Source organism: Juglans regia, chromosome 14 (assembly GCF_001411555.2).
Source record: "Juglans regia cultivar Chandler chromosome 14, Walnut 2.0, whole genome shotgun sequence".
Classification (NCBI taxonomy): domain Eukaryota; kingdom Viridiplantae; phylum Streptophyta; class Magnoliopsida; order Fagales; family Juglandaceae; genus Juglans; species Juglans regia.
Window position 1 is genome coordinate 9,861,891 of NC_049914.1, and position 18,574 is coordinate 9,880,464.

General features: G+C 34.0%; 3 protein-coding genes across 5 annotated transcripts; 2 read left to right on the forward strand and 1 right to left on the reverse strand.

Moving 5' to 3' along the window:
* Positions 1-6,780: 6,780 nt before the first annotated feature.
* On the forward strand, positions 6,781-9,757 carry LOC108990971. 2 transcript variants are annotated; one of them, XM_018965114.2, is made up of 2 exons: positions 6,781-7,159; positions 8,387-9,757. In XM_018965114.2, the coding sequence occupies exons 1-2, from the start codon at positions 7,124-7,126 to the stop codon at positions 9,308-9,310; spliced, it is 960 nt and encodes a 319-aa protein (XP_018820659.2). In that variant the 5' UTR covers positions 6,781-7,123; the 3' UTR covers positions 9,311-9,757. The 2 variants fall into 2 exon arrangements, with proteins under 2 accessions (XP_018820659.2, XP_018820660.2); XM_018965115.2 differs by lacking the exon at positions 6,781-7,159 and adding an exon at positions 8,054-8,214.
* A 2,212-nt stretch (positions 9,758-11,969) lies between these two features.
* LOC109015633 (NEP1-interacting protein 2-like) lies at positions 11,970-13,070 on the forward strand. Its single transcript, XM_035685508.1, has one exon. It carries the CDS (start codon positions 12,040-12,042, stop codon positions 12,874-12,876), a length of 837 nt encoding a protein of 278 aa, XP_035541401.1. The 5' UTR covers positions 11,970-12,039; the 3' UTR covers positions 12,877-13,070.
* A 1,163-nt stretch (positions 13,071-14,233) lies between these two features.
* Positions 14,234-17,416, reverse strand: LOC108990990 (60S ribosomal protein L23a-like). 2 transcript variants are annotated; one of them, XM_018965133.2, is made up of 4 exons: positions 17,316-17,416; positions 17,108-17,170; positions 15,511-15,874; positions 14,234-14,512 (listed from the first exon to the last, which is right to left on the reverse strand). In XM_018965133.2, exons 2-4 carry the CDS (start codon positions 17,121-17,123, stop codon positions 14,428-14,430), a joined length of 465 nt encoding a protein of 154 aa, XP_018820678.1. In that variant the 5' UTR covers positions 17,124-17,170; positions 17,316-17,416; the 3' UTR covers positions 14,234-14,427. The 2 variants fall into 2 exon arrangements, with proteins under 2 accessions (XP_018820678.1, XP_018820677.1); XM_018965132.2 differs by having other exon boundaries at positions 17,108-17,178.
* Positions 17,417-18,574: the final 1,158 nt, after the last annotated feature.

Sequence of the window (18,574 nt, forward strand, 5' to 3'; positions counted from 1 at the left end):
GGAGTCTTACTTTTTAGTTAAAATGGATTGGTTTTTTGGGTGAGTTTGATTAAAGAATCCTATGCTACATACTTATCAATGATCGATGCTACTAAGTAGCTGCTTAGATTATGATTGGCATCTTCACCTTTTTTTTTTTTTTCCAATAATTCAAACTTATAGCTAGGAGTATACAGCATATAATTTGCGTGAGTTTGAATTCCGTTTTTCTTGTAACGTGATGATACAGTATCATGTTATTTTGAGTCTAAATTCGACTATACTTGTAACCTGATAGTACAGTACCTAATTCTATAGGGCTGGTTAAAAAACGCAGTACTTGGCCGAGATACTTTCTTGTGACTGTGTCTACGTGCAAGGGATGACCACCCCTAGTAACCTTTATTCCCTGGCCAAAATAAAGAAACAATCAAGAAAAACAAAACATAAAATACTCATCGCAGATTATTTTCTTGTTTGTAGGGTGAGAGTAGGTTATGAGTTGAGATAATTTGTGAATAGTAATAAAATTTGTGAGTTAAAATTTATAAATAGTAATGAATAATAGTGTGATGACTTATTTTTCAATCCAAACCGACTTGAATCATTTCTTCCTTTTTATCCCCTGAGCTGTACTGCACTCATGATTTAACTAAATTAATTGATCAGGAGGGTTATATGCCAAGACTTGACTATATATCTGATCAAGAGTACTGTTATTGATCTGAACAGAAGAAGGGAGATATGAAAAGAAGAAAAGACAGAAAGAAAAAGATAGAACTCAGATATTCTATATAGTTGATCTTTAATGAATTTATATATACATCATAAAATCTAAGGATGCCCTGATAGACCTTTAATTAGGTGCTCGAGATCTTTTGCCTTGACCCACACAAACAAGTTCAGGCCATCAACCACAATGTCTGTCACCATCATCTTCACAATATGTGATCACAACCCATTTGACAGCAACTGCAAGGTGGGTTGGTACTCATAATTGCATTCTTATCTTCATTAGAACCGCCACTCATTTCCTTCCTAATTATCATACGTTATAATTTGCACTCTCTCATTGGTCGACAGTACTGCGCGCCCTGAAGAAGCGCGTACGTAGAATTGCCATTCTTTCTTCCCCCTTGACTCTTGAGCATTTCCCGCATGTCAAAGAAATTCAGAGAAACTAGCATGTTTATGTTTCTATTACTGTATATATCAGTAAAACATGATATTACTTGGGCTCATGCGTACGTAGTAAATAATAGTCACATCCTGATTTTAGAGGTCAGAGCTGATCACGACGGATGTAAATGAAAGAACAAGATTCCGAGGGAGCGTTGGAGTGAATTACAAGGCAAAAGGAAGAAGAAAAAAAGAAATGAAAACGATAGAAATATATGTAAGTTTGAGTTGAGTTGACGTTACAGTCCAGCAACTTTGTCTTAGAAACACTGTGTGAAAGTATTCAGATGATTGTCAGTTTGCTAGCTGCAGCGTCGTTTCAAAAACCCAATTTGAAGATGTCTTTGCTAATCTTTTCTAAACACTAAGAGAAGCTAGCACAGTCCCCACGTAGAATTGATATTTGCTACATCATGTTCTGTCTCATGCACTGCATCTTCGGAACTGAACTATGTTATATGAATGCAGCCTAAGATCCAATTTAAATGTTTGTCGCCTCTGTTAAATCTTTCAGATTAAGGCCTAATTAATTAAGAACCTCCTTTGACACCGACCGGCCTTTTGTTCCTTTCCTTGGACAAATGTTGCCGTTTGTGGACTGCTTTCTTCTAGCTTTTGCTATTATGGTTTTTTTCCTTAGCGCCCCACAAACGACACCATTAACGTTTTGATTTCCAACCCCATTTAGGTCAAATTAATTGCTGTGTACGGCACGTGCAACCTATCCATAAGCTCCGTGCACACCCCTGCATGTGCCTCGCCGCACGGTCGTTACGACAAATGTCACGGAGCGAGGGTCATGACATTAGCAGCACGTGCATGCTTTTTAGACTTGGATTTCTTAGATGTACACGTGTTGCATTGTGGATCACCCCACATGTATTGTACCCAATTGCCATGTGCAAGTCCACAAGAGGACAATCTCATGGGGTTGTGCCAATAGTTCTTAAGCCCCACCTTCTGATAAAGACATGTTATTTTACTGATGGATAATATTTTTTTTATTATTATTATTTAATTTGTTGTGTATCTGGTAGTTAAATGTATATATGATCTGCAAATGAAAAAGTGCTTAGAGCAAGATTCATTCTCTAATTGCATTCTGACACGTGGCAGGTTCTAATTATGTGGAGAAAGTGCAATATATATATATATAATTTTGTTTATTAGTTTTTATTTTGTACCTCTACTACGTACTACTTTTTGCGTAATTATTTTTTATCACGTACGATTTTTTACATGATTGGGTAGACAGTTAAAGTCGTTGCCCGTTAAGGAGCGTATGAGGTAAAAGGGGAACTGGTCTGCACTTTTTCGGACCATATATTCTTCAAATTAAATTAATCTCGCGAATTTACGATAATAACTTTGTGTATATATATATATATATATATATATATATAGTGCTTCACACGAACATGCGTGCATGTACTTCTAACGACGATGTTCACACAGATCAGGATTTGGTCAATTTTCTACAATTCGGCTGTAATAGGGCTCATAAATTAATATATATATATATATATATATATGTGTGTGTATATATTTATCTTAAAAGTGTTAGTTACAAAAATATTTCATAAAAATAAACCTATAAATATAAATATGATTTTATGTGATGTTACGATGTTAGATCTACTTTATATATATTAAAATTAATATATCAAATCACATAGATTTGTGCATTTATTTTTATAGAATCTTTTTTATTATTAAAATATTTTTCTATTTATTATAATTTGTATCGTATTTGGATTTATCTAATCAAACAAGAAATCATAGCAATAAACTTCTACTTTGATAATAGACTATTAAAGTAGAAGTTGTAATTTTGAATTCTTATTCCACATTAATGGCAATTTGATTAAGGTGTTGTTTGGATTTAGAAAGTATCTCAACTCATTTCATCTTATTATTATAATTTTTTTAAATAAAATACAATAAATAATTTAATTTTTTTCGACTCCAAAATAAAAAATAATATTTTAAAAATATTTTATTTAATTTTCATATCATTTCAACTCATTATTCAAACTTCTCTTAAGTATATCTCACACTCTAACATGTATTTGTAGAGATATATATAATCGTCCGATACATACAAAGTTAAAATATAAAATAAATAATCAAACTTAAAGCACTGCACAAGTCCTGGTACTAAATTTAAGAGATCGTGGGAGGGTCAACTGATGAAGGTATAGCTAATCCCTAAAGCAAAGATTAAATAATGTATAAACATTGTGAGATCACACACAAACACACTTAATTATAAGCACGTAGTAGTAATTAATTAAGCAAGCCGCTAGATGCATTGTATTTATAGAGAATCCCAATATATTATATATATATATATATTTCAATTTATTACCTTTTGTCGCAAATGAAGCATTTTAATTTAATACTCATACATGATATATAGTTAAAAGTTTATTAAGTATAATGATGTTTGTGGCGGGAACCGGCCTAGGCTTACTGCCTAGTTGTATAAAACATGCATGCTACTTCAATGGTGGCAGTCTTCTGGGTAAGGATGATGACATGATAAGTTACAGTTGATCATCATTAGGGATGGATCCCAACGAGCAGGTTATGGAAGTTGTATGGTAATTATGTATGACAGTCGGTGATACTACGTACGATGCTTCAAAAAAGAAATATATATATATATATATAGATAAATATTTGAAGAGTGCCGAAACCGCTTGTCGGGGAACAAAGCAAGAAATGTTCCGGTTTTTTCATGGAATTCTGAATCCATGTTCATTGGTTGGTTAATGTCAGAATTACAAGGTTTTTATTAAGGTTGAGAGATTTTTGTTGTTTTGTACTTTCCAAAGAGTAATAATATAAAGAAGAAAAATGAGGACTTTGTTTGCACCTGACGACCCCCATAAATTCCTGGTGTTGTATCTGGATTTGCGCCCACTACTTGGTCTTGCTAATTCTGTTCATAATTTAAGCAAGGGAGGAGGAGCCTTGTAATTTTTTTTAATATACTTTAAAGTATTGTAATCTCAAATTATTGTTTGGATTGTCGGATAAGATGAGAAATCTGTTAATAGTTGTGAGATGATTTGTAAAGAAATAGTTTGAGTTAAGATTATTTTTGAGTTTTGAGAAATGATAAAAAAAAAATCGAATAAAAATATTATAAAGTTAAAATATTCTTAAAATATAATTTTATTTTTGTAATTTGAAAAAATTAGAATTATTTTTTGGTTCTTATATAAAATTATGGAAAAGTTATAATGATTAATAACAATTAGATGAAAAAATATGAGAGAGAAATTGAAAAGCATTTATATTTGAGTAGTATTTGAATGTTGCGATGAGATGAAATAAAATGGAATAAGATAAAACCAAGTAGCTATCCAAACGAGGCGGCCTTACACTATTTATTTTAAAGATGATGAAAAATAGATGAAATGCTGGTTGAAATAGATCTAATTATTTTTATAACTTATTTTTTATAATTCCATTTTAAACAGAGGAAGGTTATAATGAAAGATTTTAAATTAAAGTAGAAAAAAAAATTAATATTTCTGATGAAGTGATGCTGTCATATATATAATTAGTTGTTTGCTATTTGAATTATAAGTAATTGTATGAATAATATCATGACATAATAATCATAAGAAACCGAAGGATATATATGATAATGTAAAAAGTCAATCATTTAACATTCATGATCATCTAAATCATGGAGATTGAAAATTTCAAAAATCATCATCTGAGATCATGTGAATGATAATATTGATCAAAGTGGTATTGAAATTTCACAACTAATAAGTTATAGATCATCATGTCTCACAATAGGTTACAATAATAATAATAATATATAATGGATATATAATAAGTCAACCATATAATTAGATGGTTGGTTTCAGTTTTCTTGGGCAGTTCAGAATGCAATCTAGGAAGATAATCTTATTAATTATTAATGGAAAAAATTAAACATATATAATTATATTATATTATATTATATTATATTACGGTTGATGTCGTCGTATATAGTGCTGCAAAATAAATATGTTCAATAATTCAAAGCTTGGAAAACTATAATCTAGTACTTTAGGAAGAAACGGTGGGACACTGGAGTTCATTCATTTTTTTATTTTTATTTTTTCTCTCTCTCTCTCGTTGATTATTCAAATATTTTGGAGGAATTATATTTCACATTCTCGAATTATATATCATCTAGTATTATATATTATGCATTCTAATTTATATAAAAAAAAAACTGTAATATATATGTATATAATACAAGTAATGATACATACAGTCGTGTAATACGCAAACGTCATGCAGTCGTTTTAAAAAAGAGTGAGATTCACTATTAAAAAATTAATTTATTTTTATGTGGGTCTCATATTTATTCACTTTTTTTAAAATGACTGCACGGTACTTGTACACTCACGACTGCAAGTATCATTTCTCATAATGGGGAAGGCCTCGCACACGACTACCTACGTGGATTAAATGAAACGCGGTGTTTAGCCTCGGGGAAGTTGAAGAAGAAAATCACGTTCATGAAGCCTTCTTTCTGTTGAAACTTGAAACGGTGAGTTTTCTACATTCCTAACTCTCCTGTAGAGGCCACGTATTATAATTTGTTTAACATTAAATTTAATTATTAAAATTTAGTATTTAGTATTTAGTATTAATAATTATTAATTCGTTAGTTTCTAATTATACTAGTATAGTATAAATAGTATTTAACTTATAAGGGAGATTACCTTATTAATTATTAGTGAGATTAACTTATTAGTTTTTAGATTAATAGACATGAATAATAGGATCAAAAGTTCTTATTATATTAATTAATAATTTAGTATATAATATATATAATGTAATATAGAATATTTATATATAATATAAAATATATATATCAGTCCAGTTTAATTCAAAACTGCAAATCAATTTTTAAAATATAAAAATCTGTATCGAATCAATAAAAGTTACAAACCGAGTCGATCGGTTCAACCGATTTTTTATTTTTATTTTTTTACACGGATAAGCTAACCCCTCCCAAAGGGGTGGTCAACCCATCCTAATTACTCTTTTTTTTTTTTCTTCCCAAAAAAAAAAAAAATTAATGGTCACAAGAGATGATCGGAATATTTAAAGATGTTACACTTTTTACGAAACAATTTTGAAATATATCTTTACCATGACCAAAAAGAATATTCTAATCAAGAGAAAAAAAATAAATCGATAAAAGACCAAAATATTGTGGGTATAAGACCAATTAACTCAATAACTCGAGGGCACAATAGGAAGCATAGTGGACCACTGCAAAAGAACCAATCACTGAACAGAAAAATGATCCTACGGTGCTTGTCTCGTGTTCTGGCGGCCACCAGAGGAAACTCCTCTCCATCCGCAAGAGGGTATTGATGGAAACTCGGGCTAAAATCAACCGCGTAAAGTTGTAAACATCAAAGTTTCAACCTTGTGCAAAGTGCTCGACCACCTTATTTTGTTTTTTTGTTTTTTTTTTCTTTTGTTCTTTGGAAAACATCAACATGACCGTTTAAATTTTCTTTTGGGAAGGATTTGTATATATATGGAAAATATAAGCCGATTCTGTTCTTGACCAGAAAAAGTCACAGAGACAGAGAGAGAGAGAGAGAGAGTAATTCTTGCAAGTAAGAGACAGAGGTCCTGAAAGAGTGGCAAAAGGTTTCAATATTGCAGAGAGGAGAAAATGGAATCACCGAATTTTTCTAGATGGAAATGTTTTGGCATTCCTTAATTTTCTTAGACGCCGACAGCCTCCTCTGGAACGTCCTGAAAAACCTTTCTCTCTCCTATTCTTGTCTTATATGCCTCGTCGTTCTTCTATAAATAAGTCACCATTCACTTTTCTTGAACTCCCCTCCTCCCCCATCCCAAACGCCTTATAATTTGCCTTCCTTCTCTGAAAATAAGGACTTTTTTTTTTTTAATACTTTGAGGAGGGAGTATGGATGAGTTTGGTTCTCTGTGGAGTTACCAAGAGGTTGGTCTTGACTCATTCCTCGTTTCCATGTTGATCTCGGTCTGAATTTCTGTTGGTTTTCTTCTTCTGGTTTTGCCATTTAAAAGCTTTCTTCTTCTTCTTCTTCTTCTTCTTTTTTCCAACTTAAGTTTGATGTTCAATGATCGTTTTTTACTGTGAGACTATTATTCTATTTAAATTTCTTTCGGGTTATCTCCAAATTCATGTTTCAGTTCATTGGCGTAGTTTTACTTGTCAGGAATCTGTCATGTTTGGCTGTTTCCTTGCGTTTTTTTGTGCTTCTTGACAGAGAAGAACGGTTTTTTTAATTTTAGCCAATGAAAGGATATTGCCATGCAGAGTATCATCATTTTCTTTGAATGCTACCATGCGTTGGGCAATAGTTATTCTTCTTCTCCGGAAAAGATTGTTGGCTTGAATGGGTTGCTTTTTGCTTTGGTAATTCTCCAGAAGATAATGCTCATAAAAACAAAAATCTCCAGAATATAAGCGTTTCCCCCTTTCGGAATTCTCAGTCAAATTTTGAAGTGTTGTACATGCAAATCATTCTTCAGGAAATTGTCAAAATTTCTACTTTTTTGTCATTTAATCACAGCCTTGTTCTTCCATGAAAATGAACGTTTTGGGTCCGTATCAGACAAAGAACATTAGAAAATCTCTGGATTAAGTTAAACAGTCTAATGCAGATTTCAGATGCAGGTTTAGTCATGGTGACATTCTTTTTTCCTTTCATTTTCTTCTTTTCTTTTCTGCAATTTCAAAAAGAAAGACTTGAAACTTTTTGGGGTTTTTTTTTTTTTTTAAACTTTTTCATCAATTTGATTTATTTGGAGCCTCTATTATGCCAATAAGATTCTTTGATTTTCAAAAAGGAGGTCGGGGTCCATGGCCCCTTTGAAATGATTGGCTGATGTTGATTTTACGCCCCCTGAAATCATAAAAATTCTTTTCAATTTCTTAAAACTTTGGTATATGCTTATATTTTTGCCTTTTGGGAACTCTTCTTTACGATTTCAACGTCTCGGTTAAAACATTCAATACGAACTCCATTATTGGTGATTTCTGTTTGTATTTTTATGTGTTTCTGTCTCTGTACCTATTTTCTCTCTATCTGTATATTTATGTTCCTACGTTTTGCAATTGTTCCTTGAAATTCTCATATTTTTGCTCTGCTATTTTATGAGCTCTCAATCTGAAACTAACAGCTCTGTTTTGAACATTTGTCAGAGCATGGATGAGTTGAGGCTGAAGCTTTTCTACGCCAATCTTGAACTGGAATCATTGAAAATGGAAGCAAATGAGGAAATCAGAAAGAACAAGGAGTACGTGAAGAGTTTGCTCAATCTTCTAAAGATTGCAAACCAAGAGCGAGATGAAGCTAGAGATCAGCTGCAGAAGCTTCTGAACAAGCTCATGCCCTCTAGCACTACTGAATTACCCAGCGTTCCCACCCATGTCCAACCTGAAAGTCCCCTCGTAATAATACCTGCAAAAGCAAACTCAAGCATTACAGAATCTAACAGTCTGTCTGAAACACATAACCACCATTCTCATGGATCTTCCCCTGTAGATTCGTTCTTTGACGCTGTTTCATCTCCGGATTTCTCCAACATTAATGTGGTTGATTCAGGAAACATGGGTCTTGTGAATCAGCACCTTGTTCATAAGTATTGTAGTGGCTATGTTTCCCCAGGCTTAGCCTCTTCAGGAAAGGTAAAGATCGATCCGGATTCTGAAGTGATTGAGAATCTTGTTAAAGGAAAAGCTCTCCCTGAAAAGGGAAAACTCCTGCAGGCTGTGATGGAAGCCGGCCCTTTACTTCAGACACTGATTGTTGCGGGGCCACTTCCTCGTTGGAGAAATCCTCCTCCTTCGCAGCCATTCAAAATCCCTCCTGTTTCCATTGAAGGTTTTGAAACTGCAAATATCAGTTTTAAATCTGCTGCAACTGCAAGCTTTGGGATTCAGAAAACACAGAGCTCATCCCCATATCCTGTAATGTCTCGTGGGAGTTCCCAAGCTTGTTCTGCCTCTGTGATAAATTTTTGTGCCGATCCTGCTTCTTCCTGTTTGAGCAATCCACGGCTATTGACTTCTTGTGCTAGTTTTAACAATCATATCCCAGAATCCAAGCGGCAAAGGTTTCAATGAAATCGCTAGACTTTGCTTCTCCTGTGTAGAAAAACCAATTTTCAGTGGTTGATGGTGTAAATGGGATACTTTTTTTTTGGGTTCGAGTTTTGAATGAGATAGCTCTTTAACTTGGGTTTATCCTTTTTTTAACTTGTACCTCAAAATTGCACATTTCCATTTGATTCTGCGACGAGAAATGGAGAAGTTCGAGTAAAAACTAGAAAGACATTCAAGTATGCTGTAAGATAATGCAGCAGCAAGATGCTAGTGCTGAATCACAGAGTACCAAAGACGAAATTCATTCGGTGCTAAAAGAATCTTTAATTGCAGTTGTTTGCAAATGGTTGCTTGCATGTTCTTGTTCATACAGAGTCGCAGACTTCTTCAGTATGAGATTAGTGACGAGAGCAAATTTTATAAAATAAGCACATCAGATGTGACAATTCATTTCGTTAGATCCATCAAACAAAAGTAAATTCTATATGTCATGTTACCATGAATTTGTAAATTGAAAAACAATTTATCTAATTAATATATTAATATTTAGTTTTTTAGTCTTTTTTTTTTTTTTTTCATTCCTTTTTTAGTTTGGATCGTGCTACAGCCCCCGTTGGGAGCTCCCGCTGGGGGCTGTAGCATATATTGTATGTGCTTTTTTTAAAGTTGTTTTTTATATAATTTTTTTAATATCTTTTAATATTTTTTAAAAAATAAAATAAATTTAGAACATCATTAAAAACATTTTCTTAATCAAGAAGTAAAAAAAAAGTTATTAAAAAATACTTCCTTAATCACGAAGTAAAATAAAAAATCATAAAAAAATATTTTATATTTTACTTCATGATTAAACAAGTATTATTTAAAAATATTATAATTTTTTTTTATTTTTTAAAAATATTTAAAATTATTAAAAATATCTATATAAAAAAAAATTAAAAAATACACATGATAAAATACACTAGAGCTCCAGCGGGAGCTCCAGCATTTTCCTTTTAGTTTTATAAACGATATTACTGATTTTCTATATAATTTTGAAATAATAGAGGTTTACTTTGGTAAGGTACGCAATCCTCTCACAAATACATTTATTACATAACTTCTTAATATAGTAATTTTTTTAAAATTCAAACACATCAAAGTCAAACAAAATTTAAATGAATTCAAAATAAAACTAATATTTGTTACATAGTCTTGCAAAAGTTGTGAATAGTATCTAATAATCTATATATTTTTGCTTTTGATTTAAATATGGTATGTTATTTTAATGAGAACTTTCTTTGTTCTTTTTTGCATCGGTTTTTTTTTTTTTTTTTGAATGGTTTTGCATCGGTTTTTGCTTCATGGTTATCAGATATAAATTTTGTTTATATTGATTATTTAAGCATATCAATATTGAGTAATATTATATACAATTTTAGAATATCTTGTGCAATATTTTTGAAAAAAAGTAAGGTTTATAATGAAAAAAAATAATTCTTCTCATCAGTCACTATTCACTATCCCACACTCCACACCCTATATAAAAAAAAAATCTATTAGGCGTGGAGTGTGAGGATGAATAGTGACTTATGTATAGCAAAATTAATGAAAAAATCTAATTTTTCATGTGGGTTTTAAATGTACCTACTTTTTTCAAAATAACTGGGTGAGACTTGCACACTTTAACATTGTACAAATCATTTTATGTTTAGCTTCTAGTCAAGTTTTAAAAGTTTAAGGCATGAATTCAATCTCTAGAAATCAGTCACTTTTTTTATTACGACAATTATCTGTAAGCAGAAGAGAACTTTCAACTTGTTAATAAGAAACTGTTGGTGGGTTGCTTCAACCGTTGGACTGTACAAATCATGGCATCCAATGATCCATCTCAGTAGTTTTGAGATTCGTTGAGGCTCTCTGGACGGTGTTTTCTAGGAATATAAAGGCTCCCCCAATGCATTGCAGCAAAAATTCATTTAAGTCTTTTGGAAACTTTAATCTGACATCTTTTTGTACCGGTCTACAAAATTTGGGCATAGCATGCTGCACTCATTCAAGTCCAAAATCATCTCCAAGACTTGATTCTTCACATGGAAAGTTTCCTTGGTGTCAACTTTTGATGTTTGCACCATCTTTTATCCCTTCAGTTACTACTGGCAGTCTGGCATACTCGAAACGGCTCTGCTGCATACTTCCAATTCCTGTTCTAACGTTTTCATGAAACCAGGTTGAAAGATGGCCAAGGAACCCTGCCGAGGCCACGTGATTTTTCTGTAGAGTTTGGGCTTAGAATCCTGGCGTATCACTCAGTTAAAGATAGAATGGAGAACAGCCCCAAAGAAAAACAGATTTTGCAGTTTGCTTGGGAGGATTTGAAGAAGGGCAATGGCTAAAGCATCTCCCTAAATTTCATCATGCCTTCCCTAATTCTTGCTGCCCACTCGGTTTCAGTCTCACTCAATGTAATGTTCACTCTGGACTCCGGAGAAGTTTGCAAGTGCGGCAGAAGTTAATCTGAACGGCTGACCTTACTCTTAAAGGGGATTTATTTATAGGAATGATTATCAAGCAGACTGGAAATCTCACAACAAACCAGAGGACATTCTCCTAGAAAACAAGACAGCTTGCGAACACTGGAAAGGGGCCTGGACCAAGAAAACCATATATAAATATATATATATATATATATTATCCGTTATCTGTCATCGAGTACCAGACTCAGCCGCATGCATGTCTTTATTGCCAAAGCATGAGTTTTGAGGCTGTACATGTCTGGGTGTCGGAGTAAACAAGAAGAGAATCCCTACATAGATGGCCCTATAAACATTTTGGCGGCTCATACAATAATAGGGTTTCCTCAATATTATCACCTACCGTTTGCACGTCCATATCTAGTCTGCTTCGATCTAATTAACAACCCCATTTCCTCCCAAACGCAAAAATATCTCCAAACATATCAACATAGGCAAAGTCCTTCACTTGAACCTCTGCACTTTTATGTTCCTATCTACAAAAATTCGCCCATGAATAAATGGGAAATTTCCTTCATTGCAAGTGTTTGCACCATTGTTCTCCTGTGCAGTTACTACAGCATACTCAAAAGTGCCTGCCTTGCATTTCGTGGTGCGACCTCTAGAAACCGGGATAGAAGGCGGCTTATGAACGAGGCCGACCCTGAATCCGATGATCTTTCCCTACAGTTTCACAGCCATGGATTGGAATCTTCCATCCTGAACTCTATTCCCATCACTCAATTTGAGAAGAAGAATGAAGGAGAAGACACGGAAAGAAACACAGAGTGTGCAGTTTGCTTGGGTGAGTTCGAAGAGGGGCAGTGGCTAAAACATCTACCCAACTGCACTCATGCCTTCCATGTTCCTTGCATAGACACTTGGTTTCAGTCTCACTCTAATTGTCCTCTGTGTAGATCGCATATATATGATGTCGATATCCATCATGAATCTTCTATTTCTCTGCACACAATGCTGGAAACTCTAAGGAGGGAAGACTTTTTCCATGAAAGGGCAGCACGTTACCAGATTCTACATTCTACAATCATAGCAGACTCAGGACCGAGACATGAATCCTCTAACGGCACCAGTTGATTTGGTTTTTACCCAATGGAGTTCTTCATTGTATGAGATTCAACTTTGTGGGGTTTGGCTAACAGCAAATCTCCAGGACAGCCTTGAAAACTACAAGTTTCAGGGGTTGTATTATCCTGTTGAACAAACAAGATAATGTACATCATAGTCTTGCGAGAATCAGCTTATGAAAACATACTGGTTTCTCAATTGTAACACGAAATTTCGAGTACAATGCCGATTTGCAGCAGTGGTGTACGTGAAAAATGATCTGACAAATTTATATTTTTATCATGTCATTGAAATAAATCTTAAATCCATGATTAGAAATATGAAAAAAAAATAAAAATGGAGCTGATCGAAACAGAATGCCTTCCATGACGTTCCTCGCACTGAAATTTGGTTTCAGTCTCAATCAAGCTGTCCTCCCTGCAGACCACGTGCTCATGATCCCGCTATACACCATGAATCTTCTCTATTTATTTTCACACGATGCTGGATATTCCAAGGGAGGACCTTTTTCCAAGAAAGGACAACGCATTACAAGGTCCTCCTTTCCACAATTCTAACACTAACCCCAGTTGATTTGATTCATGAAGTCGAGCCTCTTAAAGATAATTGGCGATTTTGATGAGGTAGTTATAATTTGTTGACTTTGTTGAAATTACCATGGTAATATCAACCGAAACTTTACACGAGTCTTCTTCCAAACCATAGAAATAAGCAGGTTCCAAGACTTTCGATAACTCAGCTAGGAAAGCTGAATATCATAAGATGAGGAGGGAGGATAAACAAAATCAACAGGAATTAGATGATTCATATCTCAGTCCCGAAACTGTGAATAACCATCCAAATATAACAGGAAACCTGCGTATAATGCAGACTTTCAGCAAACCAGGTGCACCCGTTGCTTAACCATGAGTGAACGTAGCCATGCAAATGAAAAATAGGCTGGCATGTTTTATCTTCCAATGCAGGTGAGCCTTAAACCCATGATTTGAATTAAGAAGATATGTAGCTAGGATTAACAAAATGCAAGGTGACGCAAAACCTTTATAATTTGGTTGCAACATTGACACCAATTATTCACAATAAACACGCTTAACCCCATCCCTGACGAAACTTCCTTCAGCTTTGGCGCTTTCCCAGTTTTTAATATTTCCGGTGCTTGTTTCCAAAGTAGATTGCATCAGCAAGAACAAAAAATAAATCTTCCTCTTCTAAGACGGACTACTCAGTACTCGAACCAAATAAGGTAATTAATAGTTAGGCACAAATAAATTTTGAATTTACTGATGACTGGTTTTTCTCCTAATATCATCTGAAAGAGTTAGTTTCACAAAAGGTCGCATGTATGCAAATGATTCACATCACCAAGTTAACCATAACTTCAAGCCTACCTTGTTAATTTATCAGTTAATAATAAAAGACAAACATAAACAATAAATGACAAAAGATTACAACTCTTAAAACTAGTTCTCAAAATCTCGCTGTTTATAGTGCCAACAGAACTTACTCTTTAAATTGAAAACACAAAAGAAAAAGCTACAAAAGAGGATGCCAGACACTACCTCAGATAATACCAATTTTGTTTGCCACATCCAAGGCATCGTAGTCTGGTGTCAATCTAACATAGGCCTTCTTGGTACCATCAGGCCTGTATTATAGGAAGTATATAAAGATAAGAATCTGACTATATTCCAGAGAGATGGGAAAAAAATAAGTAAAAAGACACACTGAAAGCTGTTTAAACATGTATAACAAACAATAGTGAAATTACATAACTTTGTTAACCGTTACCCTTGCAAAAAATGGGTAGCCGATGTCAAGTAAAACCCCATGTGATGCATACTAAAATTCACTTAAAATCAACTCTGAAGAAACACACTTCCAAGTTCCAACCATCAAATTTGACATTTTCAAACTCAATTATACCAAACGGAACCACCATTGAGCAATATTATTTGTCCCCACAATCTGGAATAGAGTCCACTTCAGTTAACTGGCTCAACTTATAACTAAGGCCAATAACGTAAAAAAGTAAACAAGTATAATAGAATTAAAACCATGAAAACTGAAAAGCATATGAAGTAGCATATATTTCACCAAAGAGTTCTTACAGGACAGGAGTAGAGCCAGGTACATGACACAAGGGTTCGAAATGATGTATTCCATGTGTTGCACCCCTCTATGTACGTGCAACATTTCAAGCTTCCAGATCTATCTATCTAGAGATCAAATTTGCATCCATAAAAAAGAAAAAAACCCATAAGGCAGCCATGTCTCTTAAACACTGCATAAGAAACCTTTTTGTTTCAGACAGGTGGAAACATGCTATAGGTGGAACTGGCATCATTATCAGAAATTTCTAAAAATTTTAGTACCAATACAGAATAAGGGAAATTATTAAGGCATATGCTACTAAAAAATGTGTGCAACAATTAGTTTTGGAAAGAATATAGCAATGAGAACTACTAGAGAGTAATTGGAGTACTTTACAATGAGCAAACTAAATACAAGATTTTTTGTTTATAAGTAAAAATCTATGGTTGCGGAATTGATTCATTTTACACACCATCCTGTTCTTTTCCATCTAACAATTGTGATAAGAAAAGGAGAAATACCAACAGTTATCTGGTAATACGAAAGGCTCACCTGATCAAAGTATTCACTTTCTTAGCCTGAATATCATACATCTTCTTGACAGCACCCTTGATCTTCTTCTTGTCAGCACGGATGTCAACAATGAAAACCAAAGTGTTGTTATCTTCAATCTTCTTCATTGCGGATTCAGTAGTGAGGGGATATTTGAGAATCTGATAATGATCAAGCTTGTTCCTTGGTGGAGCACTAATTCGAGGATACTTAGGATTCCTCTCCTTCTTCAATGTCTTTGGACGGTGAAAGGTAACTGATGTTCGTATCTTCTTAGCCTTCTTCTTAAAGGTTGGACCTGTTTTCACAGCTTTAGCAGTCTTCAGAGCCTGTGCCTTTGGATCACCCTTTTTGGAACTGTCAACTGCATAAGACATGCACACTCCATTAGGTTGCAGAATAAAGTATGGAGCCAGAATAACTGAATTTTCAATTCATGCTAAAAGAGGGTCTATGATAAATCAATGCATGAATGTCGTCCCAGACAACAATCACAGTTTTGTCAAACCAATATACTTTAACCATATCCTGCATAAACAAGACAATACATGTAGAAATCAACACAGACACACACACACACACAGAGACACACACACACACACTCTTATCTTTAGTGACTAAAGCTGAATATGTATCATCAACTCTGATTAGGCAGATACAGATACACCTTACTCAATGTGTTTTACATTGATTATCCAACTACCACACCTTTCTTATGTGGTAGTTTGTTAATAGGCAGAAGGCAACACTAAAAGTAATTGTGAAATATGAAATATAGGTGTTAAACGCCAAAAGAGAACCAAATCCCTAAATTAAAGTAAAATAAACAATTGGTTGAAGCCAGAGATCTAAGAGATTCACTCCACCCACCACAGAATATTCTTGCGCCTAAAAATACAAGCATTTCATTCCCCTCCAAAAACCACCACCATTTTCTTCCCTGCTGAATGGTTATGCAATTACCACATATCTCATACTTCTAACATCAAGCTGTGCAAAGATACCACCGATAGCAACACTCCCAACACTTTTATGGGGTGAGATCTCGTGAATACCTAGTCTAAATATAAGCCCGGGGACATATTTGAACTAAGTGCAATACAAGTTTTTGCTCAGTTAAGTTCAATTCCTTGTTCAGTTTCTGGCTACAAGGCATACTTTTAATAACTCCTCCATTCACGTATCCCTTCTCAAAATGGGATAAAGATATATATAGTCACCAAGATGAAACAAGAAATTAATAAATTTAAAACAGTAACAAAAGAATAAATAACAATAAAAAAAAGAATGCCAAAGAAATCTTATTTAAATGACAGTATGCCAAGAAACAACAATACAATAAATCGTAGAACTCGCTCATATATAAACCAACAATATCACGGAAGACAAAACGGACTTTGTTCTAAATTAAACATAAGATTGCAAAACAAAATCAGTGTAGCTCATTACACGTAATATTTACAGCATCGTCATCGTGGTCCACTAAATTTTCACAGCAATCAAACAAGTAGTTACTGAAAGATAGCAAGAAGCAAAAGAAATTGAAAGGAAATGAAAACAACAAGACCAAAGTAGATGTGGTGACCGAATCTAGTACCTTTAGCAGGCGCCATTGGTTGATGAATCGGAAAAAAACCCTCTCTAGGACCCTTTTGAGAACCTGAGTCGCTACAAAATACAGCATACAAAGGTTAGCCCTCTAAATAAAAAATCTCCAATAACATGACACAAACCTGAGCCTTCAACAAGTGTAACTTAAATTGTTTTACACGCTCACGGACAGGGAGAGAGAGAGAGAGAGAGACCTGTACGAGGGAAGCAGCGGACGGGCAGTCTCTAGGGTTTGGGTGACGGGGGTTATATAGAGGAAAGTTGACAAATGATATAGGTAATTTTACGAGTGATGCTGCCGGCCGTCGAGGCATAATTCCTCTTTTTTATTTTTTATTTTATTTTTATTTTCATATTTTTTAATATCTTTAAATATTTTTTAAAAAAATATTAATATACTAATAATTACTTTTTTTAATCAAAATAATAAAATTTAAGTAAATAAATGATCAAAATGAGAAAACAAAATAAAGGTACTAGCATTATTCTAATTTTATTACAACTTACCAAAATCAACCATACTTAGATAAAATAATATTGTTAAATAATACATTTCATTTAAAATTTATAATAAAAGAGTTGCAAAAATTGTTGTTTATGTCATTTTCCTTTTCCATTTCTACATCAACTGTGTTGTTTGAAGAAAATATCGACCTCAAGAAAATAGGGTTGGGCAGTGGGGGTACCGTCGCCCACCCTAACCCTAACGACATTTGCCTGATCGAGGTGAGGCCCCATGTCCACAGATGAGGGTGTGCATGCAGATGCTTGCATGCAGTTGGGAGACGGGGGCGGGATTCGAGTTGGGCCCAAGGTCACCCAGGGTTTTCCCCATCCACCTAGTCCAGGCCCTATATATATATCTATATATACCTATATATTTAAAGAATATTTTTTTTAATAAAATGACGTCGTTTTATTAAGATTTTATTTAAAATAAAAAATAAAAATAATATCATTTAGGATTAGGTTTAATTAAAGTAAAATTATTTCTATCCGGAAGCCGCAGCACACTCAATCTATTGAGTATAAAAAAAAATAAAAAAAAAATTGATGTGAGGTGTGCTACAGCTTCTGACTAATACGCAGCATTTCTCTTAATTAAAACTTAACATTTTGCCTCCTCCCATCTCTCCCTTTCCCCCCTCTGTCTCGCTTTCCTTTCTTAGTCTAGTTTCTCTCTCTCTCTCTCTCTCTCTCTCTCTCTCCTCCTCCTTGGCTCTTCCTCTACTTTTTCTTCTCCTCTTTCTTGAAGCACAAAATCAAATGGTTGTGGATTTAAGAGACTCACGACCATTCGTAGTTGTGGTTCTTTGTAGAGTTTGTTTAGATTTTTTTTTTCTCGATTTGTTGTGGATGAATGTGGATTTTTAGTTATTTTGAAATCTTTAACATTTTTCGGTTGTTTTTAACTTTTTAACCTTGGGTGGGTGGACGATCATGGGGCCAAGCC